This window comes from Ovis aries, chromosome 20 (assembly GCF_016772045.2).
Source record: "Ovis aries strain OAR_USU_Benz2616 breed Rambouillet chromosome 20, ARS-UI_Ramb_v3.0, whole genome shotgun sequence".
In the NCBI taxonomy this organism is placed as follows: Eukaryota; Metazoa; Chordata; class Mammalia; order Artiodactyla; family Bovidae; genus Ovis; species Ovis aries.
Genome location: NC_056073.1, coordinates 6,648,135 through 6,668,087, shown reverse-complemented (window position 1 = coordinate 6,668,087; position 19,953 = coordinate 6,648,135). Strand labels below are relative to the sequence as shown.

Genomic DNA, 19,953 nt, shown 5'->3' with positions numbered 1-19,953 from the left:
GCCCTGGAAGGCTAAGTCCCAACCGCTGGACTACCAGGGAAGTCCCAACACATTCGTCCTTTTAAAATTTGCTTATTAGGCCCATATTCTATAGTATGTTTTATTCGACTGCAACAGTTATTAATGAATTCTTTGACAGTGACTTTTTGTCACAGACATCTTTCTTGGCTCAGGGAACCTAACGTAGGGATAATCTCCTGTTGGAGTTGCTTTCTTATCTAGTGACATTTATCATTATCTGAGGCCAGCTGCCTGACATCTCTTCAGGGCTCTGTTTATGGGGTTTGAACATCTATAAATGGAAACACTAGCTAACCAGAAATTATCGCCAGGGCTTTCTGATAGTGTCCTGGGCTCTCACAACTTGGAATGTCCTGCAATATCTAACATGTAAGCACGTCACATCATTTTCTAGACAGAATCGGAATCTTGCCTTTTCTCTTTCTCTCTCTCTCATTCTCTTTCAACATGGACTTTGAAAAGCATGGGGAAGGAAGCTTATTAAATGAGAATTTAGAGGAGAAACTGACGGTAAGACTGATATTTCACAAACACGGACTTATAATGCAACTAACAGAGCAGAAATCAGTTGTTATAGTGTGAAAAAGTTATACCGGTCACCTATATTTCCCTGTTTTTCTGGTCAATGACCTTGAAATCAATGAGTTCCAAGGGTTTTGCTGAAAACAATGTGATAAAATTATTAATATGATGTCATCACTAGAATGTGGGTAAATTAGATTTAGTTAAGTGATATGGTTTATCTTTGTTTTAACAACCAGAATCCATTTATTTTGAGACCTGGTGGTGGTTCCCTCAATACTGGGAGATTATTTTCTTTACTCATATGAAGTTTAGCGAATATTCAAAACTCAATTTCAGAGATACCAGGAATGTGTGTCAAGGGAAATATGAGTATTATGGACAATTTAAAATTTTTTATGGAAAAATTAATGATAAAATGTAAGGATAAAATTTACTTTTGAAAAAGTTTTGTTTTTCGCAGTAAAATTTGTAAAAGTTGCTTTACCTTGATGCTAAGAGATTCAGTGTCAGTAAACACAGTGGCCACTTCTGTTTGCTCAAACACAGAATGTACTGTAACCTAGGGTAGAATGTTTTGTTCATGGTTCACCTGATAGGTTTAGGAGATTAATTATGTTTATAAAGTTACTGAGGCTTCAGAGTTAATGTTAGAACAGGGCATGGCTTATGTTAATAGCTGTGCAAGTAGCAAAAACTAAAATTGTATTGACTATAAGACTGTGACTTCTTGAACTCATGAGAATGTGTTGTTTTTGATGTCTGACATTGAGGTGTAAGCACTAACAATGATATTAAAACCTGAAAGGTGGAAGGAAAAACCATATTGAGTTGGAAACTCCTAACATATGTTAGAATTTCAAGGTCTTGAAGAAATATATTGGATAAGATAGATACAATTTCTTCTTAAAGGATTTGGGTCATTTTGAATATTGACTGTGGACCTCTCTTCAGGTGATTGCTTAAACATGTCATGGCCCCGGACCGCTTTGATTTTGGACTGTTTTAAAAAGCCATGTATTACTGTAGAACTAACCAGCGGTTTTGAATCAGGAAGATCTGATGAGAATCCTCACTCCATCACTTCTAAATGTGGGATGATGGGATTTTGTTTAAGCCTTTTGCGTCTCAGTTAACTCGCTTGTTGATGGGGAGCAGTGATACTTAATTGGAAGGCTGTTACGAGCATTAACTATAACGTATGTGAAGTCCCTCAGATGAACCTGTTATTTTCAAACTGCTTTTGGCCTGACTTACTTAGCAAGTACATATCCAGGCTTTGTTTACATAGAAAGAGAAAGCTGAAATGCATTTCAAAGTAAAAGGAACACTCAAATATGTTAACTATAAAGGCTTAGGAGTTATAAAACTTTGATGGAACCAGATAGATGGTTAATAAATACACCAGTAAGAGTTGCTATGAACGAGTGTGAAGTTTGATCCAGAGCTCACTGGCAATCTTTTAGAGGAAGTTTTGCAAATAAATATAGTGGACATGGGGCAAGTGAACAAAAGTGAAAATGAACTCTTGGTGTATAAGCGTTTCACTGTCCGGAGGTCAAATGTGCCCGAATCTCTCTGGAACACAGCTCTGAATCTAGAAGTGAGCAAAAACCTCTCTTTAGAGGGAGCAATTGCCATAACATTCATGGACTTTACTCTGGAGGGGAAGCCTAGGACTGGCCCCTGATTCATTTCCACGAGATTGGAGGAAAATCTGGGGTGGATCGGAAAGTGCCAGAATATCCAATCTGTACTGAGCATAGGCGGTTCTCAGGGAGGGCAGGGACACAGTAAATAAAGTTCAGTACTTGGGAAAGTTACCTGTGCAGATAAATGGATAAATAAGTAAATAGTGCCTAGTACTCAGCTGCTCAGTCGTGTCTGATTCTTTGTGACCGTGTGGACTGTAGCCTGCCAGGGTCCTCTGTCTTTGGATTTTTCCAGGCAAGAATATTGGAGTGGGTTGCCATTTCCTACTCCAAAAATAAGAAAATAATATAACAAGTAAAATTAAAGCAAGAAATCTTGACTACTCTCTAAACTCCTTTTCTTTTAGATTATTAAATGCATCAACAAAGAATTTCACTTATGTTGATCTTCAACTGAAATTTATTAATGAAAAGGAACATACATTATTAACAGAGTAAAATAGTCATGCATCTCAGAGCATTCTGACTTAATGGTGGTTTCTTTCTCTTAAAAGGTGATAAGAACAAAGAGATCTCACACATGAGTCTAATAATTTCTATCACATCAGTTAATATATCTCGAGACAATTCTATCTTCCCAAGTAATAAATGTTCAATAAATATCACAAAAATCATCATAATGAGAGGGTACGGCATCCAACTCATTTTATACGGATGCTTGGTAGGAACAAATGAACGCAGTAGAACTGACTACCATGTGTTTTACTCAAAAAATATTGCTTTTTTGAGTGTAAGGAACTATCTGAGATTGAGAAAGAAATCCTTCATCTGACAGTTTGTTAAACAGGATGTGTATAATGTAAGAAGCTGAAAACTGGTATTTTAAGTAAAATTTACCTTTAATGATTAAAAATTTTTTACTTATTTTAAATTTGAGGGTGAAAGACTTATCCTATGACATGTAGATTTCCTTAGGGTCTCACAAGAACATTCTCCTCCATTTCAGGGAAAGAGAATCATGACACTTTTGAATACAATGAAAGAGAAATGATGTGGAAGGAAAAATGATGGGTAAAATATAAGCATACAAAACATACATTTAAAAATTCTGTGGTGAACCAGTGAAGGGTAGTACTTTAAGATTAAATCAATCATCAGTTTATAGATTCAATAATAAAAATAAAATCTTTTAAAGACATCTGTTAGCAAACAAAACACAGAACTGCTGTTTTGGCTATAATTCCCGATATTATTGTTGAGTTTTGTTTGGAGCCTTTTCAAAGAGTCAACCTCATGTCTGTCCTGTCCTGAGAAACAAAAGGATCCTTTCAGATCGGTATGTATTCCTGAATGCCCATTTGAACAAGACACGTGCTAAGGGCTGCCACGGAACATGCTTGATAAAGCCTTGGCCATCGAGGAGATTATTATGTTTTGATTGTTTTTTAATAGATTATAAAAGAATAATGGTAAGCTTAAGTAGCTTAGAAATATTCTAAGGGTACAAAACATAAACATTCCAAATTTTTTCATTCTTACATAGACTCGGGACAGCAAGACTATATATAATTACTCATCAGAATGTCTTAACAATGAGAACAATTGTGAAGTATTTTATGCAGTAACATATTTTATTTCATTATAATATCGACTGCTAGAGGAGATCACAGAGAAAACATGACCTCTGGTTGACCCAAGAGCAAGACCCAGGCAGTGGAAGCCTCCTCCCTGGTCCCCTGTCCTTAAAATATGAATTCTGTCCACTGTTCCCTCAGTGGGAGCAGTTTCAGGGATGCAGCCTTGAGAAGAAGGGGATGCTGAGACTGTCTGGGTAGGACGGTCTGACTGGACCCAGTTAGGACCTTTCTGTAAACTTCTAAGATTCTGACAGGCAATCCAGGAGATTCACTGGCTGATGCCCCTGTATGTCACATCCCTGTTTATTAAACCTTCCATCCACCTTCTGGAGTGTCTACCCCTTCTCTGGTCTCTCCTAACCCTCCCTATATGATAACCAATTTCCAATTTCACCCAGCAAGCTCCCAAGGCATCAAACCAACATCTGCATACCTATTTATTTTTCTTATTGTATCTAACTAGGGTCCCTGGTAACAGGCACTCAGTAGGTGCTTCCATATCTGAACAAAAAAGTGTATACTACTGCCGATGTTTTTGGTGTGTTATTGAGAGATTATTTTCTGTACAGCTTGAGTGTTGTTTCTGATCTATGCAGTATTTCTGACAAGGTAGCATCACATAATACAATAAGTGGTAAATTTAAGTTTGTAATTCTCTGGAGGAAAGGTGCTGGATCTCTGTATCTTTATATCATAATTGATTGCCCTAGATCCTTAATAAACTAATGCTGGTGATGACCAAAATGAAGGGAAGTGGAGAACAAATGAATATTTCCTTTTCTTTGACATTTGGTTATTTATCTTGAAAACTTCCTTCCATTTCTTTGCTCTTTGTGAGTGGTCCAGTGACTCTTGCTATGTTCTGGACTTCACTGAGAAGTTGTTCTGAATGTCTACTGTGTCTGTTTACTCTGATGTAGAGGATGTGAGTTAATCTGTGCCCAAACCTTAGCTCCTCCATGCTACTGCTCATTTGGTTTTACGGGTGGCACCGTCACGGAGAATGGCAGGCATCTGCGCGTCTCTGAGAATGCTGCTGATCTCTCTGGCACGTCTGTGGTGCCTGCTGTGAATTCTACACGCCTCCCAAGATGGCTCATTCGTCATCAGTATATTTTGAATTTAACCGTTTCCCGTTTCTCTAGAGAGAGCCAAAGCTTTGTAATAAGCTGGCACTCAACATGAAGTGAAGTCGCTCAGTTGTGTCCGACTCTTCATGACCCCATGGACTGTAGCCTACCAGGCTCCTCCCTCCATGGGATTCTCCAGGCAAGAGTACTGGAGTGGGTTGCCATTGCCTTCTCCGACACTCAGCATACTCTATGGAAATAATTATTTTTCACAAAACAGATGGGTAGTACTGAACACAATTTTATGGTAAGCGGCTCAGTAAGCCTCCCTTGACTGGAAGGCAAACAGAGGAAACTCAGAACTAGGCTTCTCTGAATTCCTGAGCTCAGTGTCACTTCCAAATTTTTAGTGAGATCAAGTAAGTTGTTCTCATATCTTACAGGGGTAGGCCTCCTCTGAGAAGTCAGTAGAGGGGCACAGGATTGATCAGCCTGCCCCAGGTATTAGGGAGTTCATTGATTAAGACACGCTCTCTGAAGAACTGAAGCAGCCCTAAGCATTGTGGGTAGTAAGAAGATTCTGGTTTCACCTGAGGTGAAGATGTATTGTTGCACAGAGTAACCGTGAGTCCTGAACACTGGCAAGTCAAAGTAAAAAACTAAGGAACTACTCTTAGAGCTCTCTTTCATGAAAAATAGTCCCACCCTAACCTCTCTCTGGCCTCCTCTCCATAGAGCCAGTAACAAATTTTTAAAGCTATCTGAAGAATCTGTTGCATGAAATAAAAAACGGAGGGAGGAGATGAAACACTGAGATGCCATCATGGTGACGGGTCACTGTCATGGGAATCAGGGGGAAACTGTCAAAGCAGTGGGAACTGAGTCTTCGTTTAAAACTAATTTTTGTTGGAGTATAGTTGCTCTACAATGTTGCGTTAGTTTCCGCTGTGCAGCCAAGTGAATCAGTTGCATATGTGCATGTATTGCCTTCTGTTTATAGTTCCTTGCTAGTTAGGTCACCACAGAGCGCCGAGTAGAGTTTTATGCAGTAGGTTCTCATGAGTTATCTGTGTTATGTAGAGTGGTGTGTGTATGTCAGTCTCCATCTCCCGGTTCATCCCGCCCATCCTTCACTCCTTGGCAACCTTAAGTTTGTTCTCTACATCTGTACTCTATTTCTGCTTTGTAGATAAGTTCATTTGTACCATTTTTCTAGACCCCATGTATAAATGATGATTTATGATACTTGTTTTTCTCTTTCTGACTTATTTCGCTCTGTACAACCATTGCTAGGTTGTTCCACGTCTCTGCAAATGGCACTATTTCATTCCTTTTCTGGCTGAGTAATACTCCTTTGTGTAGTCATATATAGATACCCCAAGTCTTTCCTGTCTATTCGTCTACCAGTGGCCACATGTAAATTGCTCCCCTGTCTCGGCTCTTGTGGATAGTGCTGCTGTGCACACTGAGTGCAGGGGCCTGCATCCTTCTGAACTATGGTTTTGTCTGGATATGTGCCTAGGAGTGGTGGTGCTGGATCATATGGTAGCTCTGTTTTTAGCTTTTTAAGCAACCTCCATACTGTTCTCCATAATGGCTGCACTAATTTTGTAGTTGAGTCTTAATGCGCATCATGGCAGAATAAGGTGAGGCTGGGAAAATGATGAGTTAGGGTAGGTAAGTGTGTGCACGTGTTCTGGGGACCATTCAAACATATCTATGAAAATCAGAACAGAGAACCTACGTGTGTGTGTGTGTGTGTGTGTGTGTGTGTGTGTGTGTGTGTGTGTGAGACGAGGACTTCTTATTCCAAAGAAGAGGCTTTCTTCCTCTTCCTAAGTGCCTGTGTGGTGAAAAGCATGTTGTATCTGAGGCTAGGGAAGGTTGTATTTGTCTGGCTTTTGACAATTCACTTAACCTTTGGTGTCCTGGGGCTTCCCTGGTAGCTTAGTCAGTAAAGAATGTGCCTGAAATGCAGGAGATCTGGGTTCGGTCTCTGGGTTGGGAAGATCACCTGGAGGAGGGCATGGAAATCCACTCCAGTGTTCCTGCCTGGAGAATCCCATGGACAGAGGAGCCTGGCGGGCTACAGTCCACGGGGTCACAAAGAGCTGGACACAACTGAGTGACTAACACTTTTGTTTTCACTTTGGTGTCCTAGCTAAGAGGCTAGGTTGTACAAGGCTGGGTTGGATTTGTCAAGATTGTTATTCTTTCTGAAACTTTGAGTCTGTAGCTAAATAGCCTTTGGCTGTGTGCTGATTAAATTTTTTCCATGGCAGGGAATGTCTGTTTATACAAACATTGAAATAATTTGTGTTTTTATGTCATCACTGACCAAATGTAAAACAGAAGTCCTCGTGATTAGATTAAACCTTCCTTGCAGTATAGAAAGTTCACAGTTCAGTACTCACAAATTGAATTGCATATATTTTCAATGTTCTCACTGAGAAATGACAAAGATTTGAGAACTGGATCATGGAGGAAAATTATGGAATTGATGAAGAAAGAAGCAGGTAATTGCTTCAATATTAATATTGAGATATTATCAAAATAAGGCATTCTGTTCTCTTACAGCAGTACATAAAAGAAAGTAGGCTCTGTGTTTTCATCAGGAGTAGCAGTTTACAAAATATGGGCTCCGTGGTTTAAATGTTCTTTCTGAGATGGTTTGTTTAGGGCGTGTTCATTCCCTCTTGCAGTTCTCGCTGCTCCACGCAATGTGCCTGACACAGATAACTTGGTCCCTTTGCAACTCTAATTTTAGTCCCTTTTGCATCACTGAGGTTGAGGAAAAAGTGGATTGCACACGAATGGCAAAATCCTAGCCACCATTTCCATTTTTCTTTTTTCTCAAAGGATAAAAAATAAGGGCTGTGTCTATTAGAACCCAGGGCAGGGAGGTGAAGAGTAAAGTGAGACTGATAAGGATCCCGATTTCTACTTTATGGTTCACAGGAAGTTCTCGAAGCCAAACCAGTCCTTTGAAAATCACTGCTAATTAAAGCAGTGTCTGCTGATAATGTAAGTCTGAGATGCGCTGTTTGAATGGATCTTTTGCTGGAGCTCTGTGTGATGACGAGTAACAGAAGAAAGATGGATGGTAGGCTCTCACCGAGCTGTGATTTCACAGCGACATTTTAACACCCTGTACTGCAGTGAGGTGGTTCCTAGGTTCTTGTTGTGGGAATTACAATGACTTAACTAGCCAGGCGTGCTGTCCGGGGTACGGCTCCCCCCAGGGGATGGCAAGCAGACTGTGGTATTAGTGATGCCAGCACATGAGAGAGTCGTGGGCTTTGTTTTGCTGCCTGATCGTAAAAATAAGGAGATGGCTTTTTAAAATGGCAAGAGGGTGTCTGCTATTTAACAGCTGGCATTTCTCTTTTATTTATAACCTGAGATTTTCTGGAGCATCCTTTCGTCAGTTTCCTTCTCAGTTAAGTGGGGGTTTCCTTGCACAGGTAGCTTCTGGGGAAGATGTCACTACAGTTTTTTCTCCAAGATTGGCCTTGTGTCTGTCAGGATGTAGCCATTCAGAGGCCATGTCATGCTCGTGAATACTGACTTGATGACTTTCATTTTCAGAGCAGAGGAGAGAGCTCACAGGATTGCTTTCCTGAACCTGTTACACTTTGCTGGGACATCACGTCATCACAGGGAAGCTGAATGAGAAAATGTCAGCTTGAATTAATAAGCTCATTAGAGAATGGGCAGCTCTTTTAGAAAACGTGAAGGTAATATGGAAAAAATCAAATGTTTCCGTTTCCGTTTTGCTTTTCCAGTGGACCTCAGCTTTCAACGTGGGAATTCCTGTCTGTTTGTTGTTCCGTTGGCTTCTTCTCATTCATTCATTCATCCATCCAGCCTGGGAGTTCTCTGCGTGTAGCTTGTGACTTTCTGCCCACCCATTCTCCTTTGCATGGCAAATGGAAGAAGAAGTGGGATGGGTCTTAGAGACCGCCAAAGAATTCTCTTCTTTGCAGCCCACGTACAGTCTTGCCCTGTGAAATTTGCCTTCCTTGGCTCTGGTGCCTCCAGGGTTTGCAGAGACATCTCAGTGCCCCTTCCTAGCTGCAGCTCTGCTTCATAGAACAATGCCCCTCCATTTCCTATCTTCCAGGAACTTACGGCACACAGCTTCATGCTGATTCCCCTCCTATGATAGGTCTCTTATAGTTGTGGATTTATTCTTTAAGATTCCTTTCCTCTCCTTTTAATGTAGTCCAGAGGAGGATGTGAGGGAAACTCCTGGGCTCCATCAGTCTTCTTGAACCAAAAGACGTGTCAAAAGTCAATCTTCCTCAATGTTCAGTGTTGGAAAATCTTTTCAGTAGGTGGTGAGTGTTGTCAAACACCCAGATTCTTCACTGAGAGAGAGGTTCTGATGTGTAAATGTTGTATAAGCCATGGTATATGGTGTGCCAAGAAATATTCTGAGCATGTAATTAAAAATATTATGCTGTTTCTGAAAGTTGGAAAATTAAGAAAGTTATAGTTTTGACCCTGCTTCTTTGTGCCATAGAGATCGTGGTGGTTCAATGTAGGGCCTCTGGGGTGAGCGTTCAAATCCAGGCTCTTACGTGTTCATTCCACGTCAGCTTCAGTTTCCTTATCTCTAAAACAGGCTGTGACTCGCCTCCCAGGGCCATTATTTGGACTGGCAATGGGGAAATTTTGGAAAAGCGCTTGCACACAACAAGCCTTCAGTAAACAGGAGCTATTAGACAAAAGGAAATCACAGTGGGGTGCAAGTTACACAAACCCCTGGATTTGTGTTTGGGGTTTGTCCTCTGCGAGAGAATGTGATTTCTTTTTCCCTTTTTAAAAATTTTTGCCCACACTGCACAACATGTGGGATCATAGTTTCCTGACCAGAAGTCAAACCCTCATGCCCTGCAATAGAAGCAAGGAATCTTAGCCACAGGACCACTAGGGAAGTCCTGAGGATGTGATTTCAAACCAGCGGCAATGCTTAGAAGGTGTGCCATCATCAAAATTCTAAGCTTTAATTTTGTCTCTCCTGGAAGGGTGACAAAATTTCAAAAGTAAGAGAGTTTATTTTTCCCAAGTATGTTAATTTTAATCAATTTTTATTGGAGTACAGTTGCTTTACAGTGTTTGTTAGTTTCTCCTGGACAGCAAAAAGAATCAGCCCTACGTATTCATGCATCCTTTCCCTTTGGACTTCCTTCCCGTTCAGGTCACTGCAGAGCATTAAGTAGAGTTCCCTGTGTATACAGTAGGTTCTCATTGTTGTCTGTTTTCTGTATAGCATCAGTAGTTTCTATAGATCAGTCCCCATCTCTCAATTCCTCGTGGCCTCCTACTTCCCCCTTTGATATCCATACATTTGTTCTCTATATCTGTGTCTCTGTTTCTGCTTTGCAGATAAGATCATCTATACTATTTTTATAGATTCCATATATATATATATATATGCATTAATGTACGATATTTGTTTTTCTCTTTCTGACTTATTTCTCTCTGCATGACACTCTCCAGGTACATCCCCATCTCTACAGATGAACCATTTCCTTCCTTTTTATGGCTGAGTAACATCCCATAATATGTATGTACCACCCCTTCTTTATCCACGCCTCTGTTGATGGGCATTTAGGTTGTTTCCACATCCTGGCTATGGTAAACAGTGCTGCAGTGAACACTGGGGTGCATGGATCTTTTGGAATTATGGTTTTCTCTGGGTATAAGGTCCAGTAATGGGATTGCTGGGTCGGATGGTAGTTCTATGCTTAGTTTTTTAAGGAACCTCCCTACTGTTTTCCATAGTGGCTATTTCAATTTAAGCTTCCACTAACAGTGCATAGGGGTTTCCTTTTCTCCACGCCTTCTCCAGCATTTATTGTTTGCAGATTTTTTGATGATGGCCATTCTGACCCTTGTGAGGTGATACCTCATTGTAGTTTTGATTTGCATTTCTCTAATAAAACATGGCACCCATTCTGAAAGACGTTATGGTCCATACTCAGTGGAGAATACTTATATTACATTAATGCAGATTCTATGTAGGGAGAGAACAAAAGGGCTAAATTGTTCAGTGCAAATAATTAGGACATACTTAATATGTAGCTCATATAATTAATAAAAAATATACCAGTGACTGCTAGACTTATCAAGGCTGGATGTTTGTAGGAGAGGAGGAGTTGAGGTGAATTGTTAGGAAGGCATCCTAGCGCATGTGTGTGTAGAATGTTTAAAAGAAGAACATCAGTTCAGTTCAGTTGCTCAGTCGTGGTCACTCTTTGCGACCCCATGGACCGCAGCACGCCAGGCCTCCCTGTCCATCACCCACTCCCAGAGTTTCCCAAACTCATGTCCATTGAGTCAGTGATGCCATCCAACCATCTCATTCTCTGTCGTCCCCTTCTCCTCCTGCCTTCAATCTTTCCCAGCATCAGGGTGGGACTCTTTTCAAATGAGTCAGCTCTTCCCATCCGGTGGCCAAAGTATTGGCGTTTCAGCTTCAACATCATAAATATGGTTAAAAGTGCTGTTGGATTGAAAAAAGTTTTAAATCCAGAAACTGTTTATTCTCTTCAGGAGATCATAATTTATGTCTCTTACTTCATCTGCCATTTTTTTTCTCTGGACATAATGTATTTTCCTGGGAAAGCAAACCACCAATGGTTCATTTATTTACTTTAGAATTTTTTCTATAAAACATATAGTTCCTATACTACAAGTAGGGCTTATATTGGGACAACTTTTCTGGAGCATGATATATATTGAAGCCTTAGATACTTGTATGTCTACTGGCCAGGTAATTTTACTCTAAGAATTGTTTTGAAGCAAAGAAATGTACAAATATTAGTTTCAATAATGTTTATTGCCATATTGTTTGTAAAAGCAAGAATAATGGACACAGTAGAGAAGTTAGTTACGAATCCATGATAATATTATATGAGGAAATTTAAGGGCTGTGGGATAGTGGACAATATACTCCATTTTTTTCCCTACAAAAATACAGATATTGTGCAATGTGGAATGAATGAGTTTTTTATGGACCTTCTACTTGGGAAGAACATTAGCAAGCAAATCAGTGAATGTATTTGGGCCGCACTTCTCTTTACAAATAAAGTCTGCAATACTGTGAGTTGAACTACATTTTTTAGTTTTACTAAATTTCAAATAGCTCAGAGTTATTTTTGTTCATAATAACCTCATGTTTTTACGATCCTGCTGAGCTGAGATTGTATCAGAGAAGAATGCAAGGTCAGCTGATATTTGGTGTACTATTCCTCACCTGAGAGCAGATTTATAGACTCTTGAGGGCTTTCATCTTTTAGCCAAAGAGCCTTGGGCCACCACCAGACTGCAAACTCCTCAAGGACAAGAATTGGATTTTCCTGGCATTGAGGTCCGTGTCTGGTATGTGCCTGATAAATCTTGGTTAACTGCACAGGTGTGACTATCACGTACATGTGGGTGTGCAGTGCACTTTATCTCACTTCCTAAGTAGTAAGGATCACAGACTAAGCCTGTACTGAATTCATCCTAAGATTCGGCCATGTCCGGAGAGCTGGTAGCTTGGCACTTTCAAAAACTTGTTTTTTAAGAGACAGTGAAAATCCTCCCAGGGAGAGACTTACCTCTGACTCCTGGGGTAAAAGACAGATGAGATTCTTACGGTTTTGTCCATAGAAAATGAGGGACCCTAAGTATGGCAGGTCACTTTCCCTTCTGGGTGATCTTTCATTCGACCTCAGCCGTTTTGCTCGTGAGAAAAAAATGAGCAGAGTTGTCTTCTGGGGAGTCTTTGAGCAGCGTGGAAAGCACTAAATGCCAGTGTTCCTGGTGCTGGCAGCTTTGGCGAAGGCGTCCGCATCCTCACTGCAGAGCCCTGGACGCTTGGTGTGGCCGTTGGTGGGCAGTGACGACGGGGGTGGCAGAACTGCAGATCTCAGCACTGGCGACAGCATGGCCAGGGTGTGGCCTGCGTGTGGCAGAGGGTGGCAGACTCCTGTGAGCCCAGGCGCTGGTTCCTGGAGCAATGAAAGAAGGGCAGAGGGGTGGAGCTTTCTCAGAGTGGGGAGAAGGACAGCCACGGTGATGCTATCTTTTAATGCAATTTTAAAATAATTAACTGAACTTCAGTTTTGCTCCAAGAACACGTTTCCCTTGTGAAAAGTTAGGTACTATGAAAAATGCAATTAATTAGGCATTTTCAGATACCTGGAAACTCTACCACTGGCAGTTATGATTAATGAGATGCTCAGGACATCAATAGAATCTGCATTATCCTTTGAGGATTATTTTTTTTTTTTTGAGGAGTTTATATTTTGCTAAGATTCATTTTCTTTTCCTACCAAATCCAGTGCTGTGAGGTAGATTATCTCAACACACTCTGCAGTAACAATCATACACTCTGGATGAGGTAGAACAGAGCACATACTTCTGTCTGGAATTTTTGTGCATTTGGGTTTGGGATTTTGAAAATAGTACTTGAGATATAAAAAGGATCATTTTTAGTTTCCCAAGTATTTAAAGTACTAGAAGTAATTTTAGGTTGATACTTACCCCTCCTCCTCCCCACTTTCCCCTTCCTTCTCATCATTTTCCTCCTCATTCTCCTTGTCCCCCTCCTTTTCCATCTTCTTCTTTGTCTTTCGATGTCCAGATGTTTCAGCATCATTTATTGGAATGGTATATGCACTCTAATTATCCATGACAAAATTATCCCATGTACTATAGATTCTTTCAAACGCCAGAGGAGTGCTTCATCATCTCAACAACAGCCACCTGTGTTAATACTTACATATCAGTAGTTTTGCTATGATCTTGGCATCTCTCCATACATACTGGAGATATCAGTTCAGTTCAGTTCAGCTCAGTCGCTCAGTCGTGTCTGACTCTTTGCGACCCCATGAATCACGCACGCCAGGCCTCCCTATCCATCACCAACCCCCGGAGTTCACTCAGACTCACGTCCATCGAGTCAGTGATGCCATCCAGCCATCTCATCCTCGGTCATCCCCTTCTCCTCCTGCCCCCAATCCCTCCCAGCATCAGAGTCTTCTCAAAGGAATCAACTCTTCACGTGAGGTGGCCAAAGTACTGGAGTTTCAGCTTTAGCATCATTCCTTCCAAGAACACTCAGGGCTGATCTCCTTTAGAATGGACTGGTTGGATCTCCTTGCAGTCCAAGGGACTCTCAAGAGTCTTCTCCAACACCACACTTCAAAAGCATCAATTCTTTGGCACTCAGCTTTCTTCACAGTCCAACTCTCACATCCATACATGACCAATGGAAAAACCATAGCTTTGACTTGACAGACCTTTGTTGGCAAAGTAATGTCTCTGGTTTTCAACATGCTATCTAGATTGGTCATAACTTTTCTTCCAAGGAGTAAGCGTCTTTTAATTTCAGGGCTGCAGTCACTAACTGCAGTGATTTTGGAGCCCCCCCAAATAAAGTCTGACACTGTTTCCACTGTTTCCCCATCTATTTCCCATGAAGTTATGGGACCAGATGCCATGATCTTCGTTTTCTGAATGTTGAGCTTTAAGCCAACTTTTTCACTCTCCTCTTTCACTTTCATCAAGAGGCTTTTGAGTTCCTCTTCACTTTCTGCCACAAGGGTGGTGTCATCTGCATATCTGAGGTTATTGATATTTCTCCCGGCAATCTTGATTCCAGCTTGTGTTTCTTCCAGTCCAATGTTTCTCATGATGTACTCTGCATATGAGTTAAATAAGCAGGGTGACAATATACAGCCTTGATGGACTCCTTTTCCTATTTGGAACCAGTCTGGTGTTCCATGTGCAGTTCTAACTGTTGCTTCCTGACCTGCGTACAGATTTCTCAAGAGGCAGGTCAGGTGGTTTGGTATTCCCATCTCTTTCAGAATTTTCCACAGTTTATTGTGATCCACACAGTCAAAGGCTTTGGCATAGTCAATGAAGCAGAAATCGATGTTTTTCTGGAACTCTCTTGCTTTTTCCATGATCCAGTGGATGTTGGGAATTTGATCTCTGGTTCCTCTGCCTTTTCTAAAACCAGCTTGAACATCAGGAAGTTCACAGTTCACGTATTGCTGAAGCCTGGCTTGGAGAATTTTGAGCATTACTTTACTAGTGTGTGAGATGAGTGCAATTGTGTGGTAGTTTGAGCGTTCTCTGGCATTGCCTTTCTTTGGGATTGGAATGAAAACTGACCTTTTCCAGTCCTGTGGCCACTGCTGAGTTTTCCAAATTTGCTGGCATATTGAGTGCAGCACTTTCACAGCATCATCCTTCAGGATTTGAAATAGCTCCACTGGAATTCCATCACCTCCACTAGCTTTGTTCGTAGTGATGCTTTCCAAGACCCACTTGACTTCACATTCCAGGATGTCCGGCTCTAGGTGAGTGATCATACCATCGTGATTATCTGGGTCGTGAAGCTCTTTTTTGTACAGTTCTTCTGTGTATTCTTGTCACCTCTTCTTAATATCTTCTGCTTCTGTTAGGTCCATACCATTTTTGTCCCTTATCAAGCCCATCTTTGCATGAAATATTCCCTTGGTTCCTCTAATTTTCCTAAAGAGATCTCTAGTCTTTCCCATTCTGTTGTTTTCCTCTATTTCTTTGCATTAATTGCTGAGGAAGGCTTTCTTATCTCTTCTTGCTATTCTTTGTAACTCTGCATTCAGATGCTTATATCTTTCCTTTTCTCCTTTGCTTTTTGCTTCTCTTCTTTTCACAGCTATTTGTAAGGCCTCCCCAGACAGCCATTTTGCTTTTTTGCATTTCTTTTTCTTGGGGATGGTCTTGATCCCTGTCTCCTGTACAATGTCACAAACCTCAGTCCTTAGTTCATCAGGCACTCTATCAGATCTAGGCCCTTAAATCTATTTCTAGTCCCTTAAATCTATACTGGAGATATATAGATCCATAAATAGCTCTGACTCCCAAAGTCGATATTGTTTCTGTTTTAGTTTTATGTGTGAGGAAACCAAGGTGAGAGAGGTTAGTTTCACAGTCAGTAAATGGTAAAACTCATTGCAGTCCCAGGCTGCCTCCAAGTCCATGCACTGAACCACCAAAATGTGTTGTCTCTAAACTCAGTTTTCTTTATGGTTAAATTTGGTCAAGGACATATTCTGGGATAAATTTTATGTTTCCAATTACATGCTTTCTAATTAGTGTTTGGGTCCAAATAACTAATACTCCTATAGAAACACCAATAATGGTGGAACGAAACATCAGTTTGCTTAAAGATTCAGGTGGACAAGATTATTGTTTTAAGAAGATTATGGGAAATATTTTCTGAGTGAGGTGTTTGCAGTATTTTTCAAATCTGAACTTTATAAGAACTTACTTTGAGATAGACTGCTACCTGAAAGTTTCTAACTTTAAAGAATAAAAAGATAGTTTCATGGGAAGCAACTTGTTTTTATGACCATCCATTTTAATTTCCCCTCTGGTACTATTAGCATTTATTTGTAAGAATCAGGGTTCTTTATGTAATGGACAGATTTTTAAAATTCTTATTTGACCAGGTGACGATGTGCTTTATGATTCAAATGGGGACCTTTTTGAGAGTAAAAGGGGTGCAATTAATAATTACTTTATGACAACAGGCACTAACCAGGACTGTCCCAGACAAACCAGGGCACGTGGGCAGCTGGTATTTAACTTACTCCTGCATAGAGATGTGGGAATCAATGATTCCAAGGGTCAGGGATGACTCTTGAAAAGTCGAAAGTTTTCTCTAACAGACAAATGTCATTTGCTTCTGTTCTTAGCAAAAGGACAACCTGAATTTAGTTACTGAAGTTTTTTTTTTTAAGAGCAGGAACTTAGTTTTCTTTTTTGTGTATCAGGTTATATCGTGTGTGTGTGTGTGTGTGTGTGAGTGTGTGTGAGAGAGAGGGAGACAGATGGAGAGAGAAGGATGGAGGAGGAGAGAGAGAGGCTCTTTCAGGGCACTGCTTCAGGGCTGCAGAGCTACTGGTGCAGCCGATGCCCTTGACCGCGAAAAGAAAGGGAGAACCCAGCCCAGGTTTCCTAAATGTTGGTTAATTTTACTTGTGAAATGAATCCAATAAGAAAAAGAGAAGGGCCATGGACAAATAGCTGTAGTTCCGTCAGTTTCCCAGTGGATAGAATATTCTATCACTTTATTCAAAGGTGTGGAAGCATTTTGTTCAAAGGTGTAAATGGTACCATCCCTGCCCCCCACACCCCCAGCATTATACATCTTGTCATGAGGTCATCAGGGAACAGGACGTGGTGCTCTTCTCTTTGGCCTCTTGTCATTTTCTGAGTGAAGCTGAGTGGAATTGCAGGAAGAATGAGGAAAGCTGGACCATCAGTTTAGGCGTGGCTGTGACAAGTTACTTCATTTCCCTGGGTCTCAGTGTCCTCATGACTGGATCATATGAGGTTCCTTCCAGTTTTGATTAACGTGATTCTATAACCTTCTGGGAGGGTAGAACTTAGATTCTTGAAAGTTCTGATGGAGACGTCATGCCTAGATTTCATGCCTCACCTGCAGAAAGGGGAAAATTCAAATGCTTCTGGGGTTTTTACCAGGGCAAATGACACTTGCCCAAATATATTTAATCACTGAAAGTGCACTTTTAAAAGCATAGATCTATAGAAAATATGAGCCATATTACGACGAGACCCCCACAAACCTCTCATACAGCTGGTGAGAAGTTGCTGTATCACTCAGGGAGCCCAGCCCAGCGCTCCGTGATGACCTAGGGGGCTGGGGTGAGGGGAGGGGAGGGAGGCTCCAGAGGGAGATGATACATGTATAACTGTGGCTCATTTGCGTTATTGTATGGCAGAAACCAACATAACATTGGGAAGTAATTTTTCCTCAGTTAAAAATAAATTTTTAAAAAGTAAAAAAAAAACCCATACACAAAACATGGCAGTATAGGAATATTGGGCAAAGATAAAAAAACTGACAAAAAAAGAGAATAGTTTATTGGTTTAAAAAATGCCAGTTTCTCTCCCCGAGTAGTTGAGCTGGCTTTGCCTAGTGTAAAGGGATTATAAATATGGTGGTGAGGGGCCTTGGCTTGGAATCATATTGGTATTGTTCCTGGCTCCCACAGTTCACTGTGTTACCTGGGGCGTTTAACCTTGTCAAGTGCATTAACTTACAATTTGGCAAGTTTATTAGCTTCTTTAAATATCAGAATCCTTGTCTGTGAAATGAAAGTAATGATAGCCCTCATAACAAAAGTTATTGATAGAAATAACACATGTAAAAATGTTAACACCTATTTCACTGTAATTCCAGCCAGTTGCTAAATTTTAATGGGAGAATTACTAGGCTAATTAACTTGTATTAGACGTTTAGTCTAAGTAGCTGCTATAAGTAGACCCAAATATATTGACTGAACACAGCAAAAATTATTTTATCTGTTACACAATAGTCCTGGAAGGGGGGAGGAGGGAAGAGAGATCTCCAGTATGATACTCAGCGACTGCAGAGTAGAAGCTGATGCTTTGTTGTTGAGCATTAGGGAAGGGAGAGAAACACACACACCCTCTTGGGAACCTGAGGGTCATCCCTGGACTTTCAAACGTTCTTTCAAGAGAGTAGAAAAGTGGTTTCCAAGGGCTAGTGGAAGGGTAAATAGGGAGAGATTGGTGAAAGGGAGCAAACGTTCAATTATAAGATAAATAAGGCCTGAGAATCTAATGTGTAATGCGGTGTTATGGTTGATAACATGCTGTCATAGTTGGAATTTGCTGTGAGTGAAACATAAATGTTTTCACCAAAGGGAAGAAAGGTGAATAGGTGGGGTGCTGGAGGTGTTAACCAGGTTGGTGGGGGGATTGTTTCACAAAGTATACCTGTATCGTCATCACACTGAACACTTTAAATATTCTACAGTGTTATTTGTCAGTTATCCCTCAGAAAAGCTGGAACAGCGTTTCCGCAGGATTGCCCTTTGAGAGTCACAAGGGCATAGTGAACATTTGTGATTCTTACTGGTCTTGTACTTGGTTGACACATAAAGCAAGGTGTAAGCAAAAAGTTTGGGCAGTTGCTTCTATGTGGAATCTAAAGTACAACGCAAATGAACCTATCTACAAAACAGAAATAGGTTCACAGACATAGACAACAGTCCTGTGGTTGCCAAAGCAGAGGTGGGTGGGGAAGGGAAGGATTGGGAATCTGGAATTAGCAGATAGAAACTAATATGTCTAGGATGGATAGATAGCAAGGTCTCACTGTAGAGCACAGGGAGCTATATTCAATATCCTGTAAGAAACCATAACGGAAAAGAATATGAAAAAGAATACATGTATATATATATATATGTATAAATATATACGTGCACATGCCTATCTGTCACTTCAGTTGTATCTGACTTTCAGGATCCCATGATCCCATGGGATCCCATGATCCCATGATCCCATGATCCCATGACAGATAGTCATCTGTCTATGGGGATTCTTCAGGAAAGAATACTGAAGTGGGTTGGGGAAACAATGGAAATGGTGACAGACTTTATTTTTTGGGCTCCAAAATTACTGCAGATGGTGACTGCAGCCCTGAAATTAAAAGATGTTTGCTCCTCGGAAGAAAAACTATGACACACATAGACAGCATATAAAAAAGCAGAGACATTACTTTGCCAACAAAGGTCCATCTAGTCAAAGCTATGGTTTTTCCAGTGGTCATGTATGGATGTGAGAGTTGGACCATAAAGAAGGCTGAGTGCCAAAGAATTCATACTTTTGAACTGTGGTGTTGGAGAAGACTCTTGAGAGTCCCTTGGACTGCAAGGTGATTCAACCAGTCAATCCTAAGGGAAATCAGCCCTGAATATTCATTGGAAGGACTGATGCTGAAGCTGAAGTTCCAGTACTTTGGCCACCTGATGTGAAGAGCTGACTCATTGGAAAAGATCCTGATGCTGGGAAAGATTGAAGGGGGGAGAAGAAGGGGACAACAGAGGATGAGATGGTTGGATGGCATCACTGACTCAATGGACATGAGTTTGAGTAAGCTCCAGGAGATGGTGAAGGACAGGGAAGCCCGGCATGCTGCAGCCCATGGGCTCACAGAGTTGGACATGA

The 19,953-nt window shown here is 40.9% G+C and overlaps 1 protein-coding gene across 50 annotated transcripts in view; it reads left to right on the top strand.

The window, feature by feature from the left end:
• Window positions 1-366: 366 nt before the first annotated feature.
• MLIP (muscular LMNA interacting protein) overlaps window positions 367-19,953 on the top strand; it is a 297,548-nt gene continuing 277,961 nt past the window's right edge. For all 50 annotated transcript variants that reach the window (XM_060403032.1, XM_060403073.1, XM_060403071.1 and 47 more), the window contains exon 1: window positions 367-531. In XM_060403032.1, coding sequence (XP_060259015.1) covers window positions 469-531 — 63 coding nt within the window. In that variant the 5' untranslated portion in view covers window positions 367-468. The remainder of the gene's footprint in view (window positions 532-19,953) is intronic.